The 7017-nt window shown below is 35.3% G+C and overlaps 1 protein-coding gene across 1 annotated transcript; it reads left to right on the forward strand.

The window, feature by feature from the left end:
- Positions 1–1015: 1015 nt before the first annotated feature.
- On the forward strand, positions 1016–3063 carry LOC148873957 (UPF0481 protein At3g47200-like). The gene has a single exon (XM_088948036.1). The coding sequence runs from the start codon at positions 1270–1272 to the stop codon at positions 2839–2841; it is 1572 nt and encodes a 523-aa protein (XP_088804162.1). The 5' UTR covers positions 1016–1269; the 3' UTR covers positions 2842–3063.
- The last annotated feature ends 3954 nt before the right edge of the window (positions 3064–7017 follow it).

Below are 7017 nucleotides of genomic sequence, written 5' to 3' on the forward strand. Positions count from 1 at the left end.
TTCCCCACCTCTCTAAATGCCTCCAAACACCAGGTGTGAAGAGGTAATCTAAAACACCTCATCCTCCACCATTGTGTTCCTCTAAGAAGATAGTTTCTGTCCAAACCTAGAGACCCCCGAAACGAACTTTGCTCTATCACTATGAGAGCCTCTAATTCCGATTCCATAAGGAATAGGAGACATCCCCCGGTCACCTGCCTAACCTCTGGATCGGATTTGCAGTTCCATAGTAAATCTAATTCGCCCTCGAATACCCTCCAGCATTACCTAAACAGCGGCTTCGCCTCTTTCCAAAAAACGAAACATCGTCCTCTTTACTCCCTTTTAACCTATCAACAGTTTGTGACAAATGAAGTACGATTGTCACTGGGGTCCTTATTTATTGGGAAAATTCTCTATTACTATCCTGTATTTGGGGTTTAGTGTCACTTTGGTTCTCAAACTTTAAAATGTGACAATTCAGTATTTAAATTTTTAAAATATAACGGTCCACAACCTATTGTTAACTAACCGCTAACCAGTCGTTAGGTCACATTTGAAAAAGACATAAATGTCCTTCAAGTATTATTAAATTTTCTTTATCAACCATTTAAATGTAGACAAAAAATTAACAGTCCCAAATATTTGCCTTGTCTATTCAAGAAAGTTAGGATAGTCATGTTTGAGTGGACATTGTGACCCAACTTTCTAAAATAGAAGAGGTAAGGATTTGAGAATGTTAGTTTTTTATCAATGTTTGGATAGTTGATAAAAAAAATTAGATAACACTCTATGGGTATTTGTGTCTTTTTCAAATACCACTTAACAACTGCTTAACAACTAATTAGTGGATTATCATATTTTGAAAATTGAAATATTAAATTGTGGCATTTTAAAGTTTGAAGACCAAAATAGTTATTTGAATGCTAGACCTTTTATGAGTGAGTTGAAATATAGTCAAATTAGGGACAAAATCCAAATATAAAACAATAATAACGGAGCAAAAGCGGACAAACTTTCCCTCAATAATTGAATAACCTAATGTATAATTGGAATTATTATCATAAACTGTAGCGCGTTACTTGAGAAACTTCCTAACAATAACTTGGTAGGATTCTTCCCCTGCTTCCTCTTCAATTTCGCCATGGCTGCCTGCCTTCCTTCTTCCTATCGATTGGATCTTGTTATATAAAGGTGCGATAGTGTGGGCAATTGCAGCGAGTCCTTGTGTATCCGCTTGTTTTGAACAACTTTTCCTACCGTGTTGCGAGAGAGAGAGAGAGAGAGAGAATGGAGTCTCGTAGCAACAGTAGCAACCACGACAATGGTAGTACAAGCATAGAAATAGTGGAGTTGGCCAGTGGAAATGAGGAACCGGAACTGAAGAAGAAGACGGAAAACAATGATGTATACTCGCTTTTGCAACGAGGTCTGAGAAGAAAGAGTAAAACGGTAAATGGAGAAAGGGAAGAGCAATCCCAAAAGGTTTGCATATTTAGACTCCCTCAGGGCCTGGCTGATATTGATTTCAAAGCCCACGAACCAGAGATTGTGTCGATAGGCCCTTTCCACCGGGCCAAAGAAACCCTGGTAGAATTCCAGGATCACAAGTGGTATTTCCTTAATTCCCTACTTCAGCGATCAAAGAAGGATTTAAGTGTATATATTGAAGCCATGAAGAAAATAGAGAAGGAAGCAAAACAGTGTTACTCTGAGAGAATCAACATGTACAGCACGGAGTTTGTGATGATGATGTTACTCGACGGTGGCTTCTTTATTGAGCTCTTGCACCAAGTGCGCGGGGTAACTGGTATGTGGGACGAAAATAACCCAATATGGGCGATGCCCCATTTGATCCCGGTGATCGCGAGAGACCTCCTTAAGTTGGAGAACCAGCTCCCCTGGTTTGTTCTCCAGGACTTATTTAATCTCTCGAAGGTTACAAGGGATGATGACTGTGACCCTCTGAATCTGCTTGCCTTAAAATTCTTCAATTTAGTCTTCCCGAGACCCCTGGGCATTCTTAAGAAGAGCTGCAAGTTGGATGGCCGTCATTTACTCGAATTGTTTCACTTAAGCTTCGGCTACCGATCTGCAGGTGGGTTGATGATGAATCATACAGTATTCCGGGACCCCCATTCCTCAGACAATTCAATCTCTTATCAAGATCAGTCCATCCTCCAACTCCAATGTGTAACTCAGCTCCAACCATCTGGGATCAAGTTCAAGCCACTGAAGGCCAACAGCTTCTTGGAGCTCAATTTCAGAGGTCCGATGCGCTTCAAATTAGTAGGGCAGAACTCGTACCAGCGGCCACGCTTCATCGACAGGCTTCTCTTCCCTAGTCGACTACTGTTATATGTGTTCCTGAAAATGATATCATATTTCAGAAGTGGGGAGCTACAAATCCCCCCAATAACCATTAACGAGTTCACCAGCACGCTCCTCATAAACTGTGCTGCCTTTGAACAACACCGTTGCAGTAAGATAGGCGGATGCTATGCTCATCACTGCTTCACAGATTACGTTGCGTTCATGAGTTGTCTCATCAATTCAAGCAGGGATATCAGCGTTCTCTGTGCCGCTGGTATTATCTCAAATTTCTCCGAGAGCGATCGCTATGTGGCTCGTCTATTTAACGAATTGGGTAAGAATGTGGGGTCCAAAACAAGATACTCGTATCTATCTGGAATATGTACGCAAGTGGAGACGTACCACAACAGTTACCCAGCGATGTTGAGACGTACCTATTTTCACAGTCCATGGTCATACGTCTCCGTCTTTTATGCCATTCTCCTCCTCGGCTTCACCATTGTCCAGACGCTGTATGCTGTTCTTTCTTATCTTCACCGTTCTAACTAGTTCGATGATTCTATAGTGTCGATTAAGATATTTTATATGGGATAATTAGTGTGTTTGGTTACATTTACGTTTATTCTAAAAAACGTCAATTTTGATTTTTGTACATGTCAGCTGTTTGTGGAAATTATTTTTTGTCAAATATGACTGTTTGTCATAAATAATTGTAATTATTGCATTTCTCGATTTTATTAATAAATAAAGTACAAACATTTATTCAATAAACATAAATGAAACCAGATACAAACAATTTTGTGATGTTTGGTATGGCTTCTTTTTCTTTGATAAACAGTGTCAATTTATCGTCATGTAGGCATTTATACCAACTATGGGGGAATGTAGGCATTTTAACATTTCCCCTAATACTAATGTGTTTATTTAATGTTATAAAAATTTATGATGCAAAAAAGACATGATATCCTAAAAGTTTTGACCAATTAAAACTCACCCATAAATTTTGACAAGTTACACTTGATTGACTAACACGTTTATGATATCACTTGATTGATAAAAAATTTTAAGATATCATATCTTTTCCATTGTCGAACCCCAACTACCAGTCAATGGTGATTGCTGCATTCAGAACATCTCTCAATGAAAGACAAAAGACAAAGGAGATATTCGCCATTGTTAATTTGTGTAAAGATCTGATCCAAATTTCAAAGGTTGTACGTTTACAAATTAAATTAGTTAAATGTACCTTATAGTTTCAGGAAATCGATTATTTATATGAAAGTTGTTGACCTTTCAAAGTTTAAATTTGACAAATCTATATCAAAGATCAAATTACTATGTATCATATATATTTAATTGTTTGGATATGGAGATATATATAGAGATATATTTTAAAAATGTATAGATACCAAAAGCAGAATGCTTGGATCCCTTATCAAATTTATACAAATCACATAAATATATTAACAATAGTAAATCTAAAATTGAATTATCTGCAAAAGAAAACATAAAACACATGATAAATGCACACTTTGGAAGGTTATATGAAAGAAACATTGCAATCAATGCCATCGGGATTTTAAAACAGGTACACATCATATAATAATTATCACTTATAATTTTTATTTTTTACTAAATGTTTGGAAAATTTTATTTAGTATTTTTATTTAAACAATCTTAATTTTTTTTAAACAATAAACTTGCTTTCATTTATAGATAGATCATTTAAGGTAGATAAAATAAATTATTTTTTATAATTTTCATTTTTTACTAAATTTTATAAAAAATAAATCCTAATTTATTTATTTCAGTTTTTATAATTTCAACTTTATTTCAGTTTTATAATTATAACTTTTAATTTTTATTAGTTTTGTTGGGAAATTTTTTATTTAGTATTTTATATAGATAAGAATAGATAATAACTACCGTTTCAAATAATAAATATTTTTATTTCCAACATACAATTTATATGTAAAATGAAACATAAATCATTTAAAGTAGATAAAATAAATTATTTTTATTTCATTTAATTCTTATTAAACTTTTAGGAAAAATTAAATATTAAACTATCTATTTCATCTTTTATAATTAGAATTTTCAATTTTTATTAAAGTACAAAAACAATCAATACGTAGTTTTGTCAAACTAGGCGCCAAGAGCATATCAATGAGTATCGGACCATATCCACTTTGGAAGTGTATCGTGCCAACACACCACTCTTGATTTTTTTATTAGCAATATTTCTCTTGAAAATGCTATGAGAATGATTTGTGTTTTAGAATGGTTACAAATCAATACATTCATCATCAACATCGTTAGCAAGTCATGGCCAAAATTTTAAAACTAAAAAGTTCAGGTGATCTTTGTCACAGAAAAAAAAATGGAGGTTAAGTGTCATTACCCCCCCCCCCATTGAATAAGGTGGCTGATGTAAATTATTTTTTATTTTCCTATTGAAAGTCACAAGTTTAATTCCATTCTATTAGATAGTATATGCCCTTAACTCTAATTGGACTCATGTACATAAACATTTAATTATAAATGAATAAAGTGCATTATTATTTTATGTTGATATTGATATGTTTTCTGCAAATTACCCCTTAAATTGAACATTTCTAAGACTTATGTTAGTTTAGAATGTTCTCAGGCATTGGATAGACTTGTGGAGTTTGTCCTGAAAGAATGAACTAGTATGCTGCCAAACAGTTAGATGAGCTTGTCCCAACTGCTAGGGTTAAACCCCAAGCATAGGTAGTGTGTGTTTGGAAGAAACACTGAATTAGATCAATTATACTCCTGCCCTAGACCTTGGAGATAAATGGGCAAAACTAAAAAGCTACACGTAACCCGAGACTTGATTATGGTACTACACAAGGTATTGGATTGAGCTGTCTTTGATGTGCCAATCAGTGAGATCCATCAAGGGTCAACACTTGGGCATGTTGGGACAGTTTAGAAATTCACCTAAGTGAGTGATCATAATTATAGAATTGGCCCCTTTGTTGGACAAAGTGAATATCAGGGTTTACACTCTCTCTGATGGAAACCTAAACTACCAATAGTGGATTTCAACTATAATTGAAATATGTTTTTCGCAAAATCTATTTATATGTTATATACTATTATTTTATGAAAAAGTTTTGCAAAAGGTTTTAATCCCAGGATCCATTTGAGTGGAGAATGTGGCACTACACCTTGTAGCCACAAGACATGTCCTTCCCTATCGGGCAGCATTGTGATCATTATGGGCCAAGAGGTTAAGTATAAGGGATCATTAAAAGGCTAGTTACCTGATGGGTTTTATCTCACTTAAGTCTATTATCCTTGGACCTTCATAGGGTGGCTGAATCTAGGGATCATTTAGGTGTAAATGTTGGGCTTAGACTGAGCCCATGCTGATTGGCTGAAGGTTTGAGCAATGAATTCAGCCTAACCTCTTTAAGAGGTGGGATTAGACCCTTATGGACTTGATTGATACCTTTCTGGGGTCTCACGCCATACAATATCAGGCCTAAAGTGGCCATCCAACACCTAGGGTCATGAGCCTTTGAAGAAAATGGGCTAAAGGCCCAAAATTAATAAGATTAATTAAACTGTCACATGACAACTTATCCTCTGGGTCAGATCTAGTTTGGTATTGGGTATGAAGCACTTATCCTCTCAAGGGGATAATGTTTAATTGTAAAAATAGTTTATATCTGATTCAGATATGGATAATCTCCTAATTAGATTAGGAATGTGCTCCATTAAAAGATAAAAGATGAAGAGGGCGAACTATACTTGTACACCTCTCTTTCTTTTGTTCTTTCTTGTTCTCTTTTGTCTCCCAAGAAACCTTATCACGACTTAAGCTTTCAAGAACTAATTTAGATCAGTTTTCTTCTCTACTTTTGCAAGAAAAACATAGGAGAATATCAAGATCAATTACCTTACTCGATCCAAGAAAGTTGGAAAGTAGATTTTCTGAAATCAAGTGTTGTTGAATTGGTTCTCTATACACTGTGCCATCTTCAATTGGAGGCTAGTTTAAGGACATATATTGGGCGTGAACTTTCACCTAAGGAATTGTAATTTGTGGTCTCCGTATTAGGTATAATCTCCTTTCTCCTTGGTTTGAAATCTGGTTTGGTTAAATGCAAAAACAATCATAAAATTTCACATTTCAAATTTTCTAGGAAATCGGTTCCCGAAAAGGTTAGAAAAATTTTTGAAATTTCACCCAGCCATCTATTATGGTTCAGCCATCCATCAGATGGATTCTAACCCTATTCCAATAGTGGCATCAGAGCCAAAGTTTCAATTCTTAAGCTGAGCTAAATCAGATTTGAAAAGGAGATCAAAGTTGGGCTCATGTGCCAAGACGAAAATTATTAGATAATTTAGTCCAATAATGGGTTAATCATGTGTTAATTTAAATAGATCTGGGTTTTACAGTTTTGTATTTATTTGGATCAATTACATATGTGATGTGCTATGTAAATGTGATTCGTTCATGGGGCATAAGTGCTTGGCCTATGAAAAAAACTTATGTGGTTCTCCACGCCCATCGTGGATGAATGCACAACATTGCCATAATGTCCATGGATCATTGAATGATCTCCCTTTTATGGACCCTTCTCTTGTTTCCTCTCTCAAGAGGAACCCTACAGGAATTCTAGCCCATTTAGGGCCTATTTGAATCTAACTTTATGAAAGTCAGTGGGAACCACTATGGTAAGACCTAAA

The sequence above is a fragment of the Nelumbo lutea genome, chromosome 1 (genome assembly GCF_056320005.1).
Source record: "Nelumbo lutea isolate HS-2025 chromosome 1, American lotus-T2T, whole genome shotgun sequence".
Taxonomy (NCBI): domain Eukaryota; kingdom Viridiplantae; phylum Streptophyta; class Magnoliopsida; order Proteales; family Nelumbonaceae; genus Nelumbo; species Nelumbo lutea.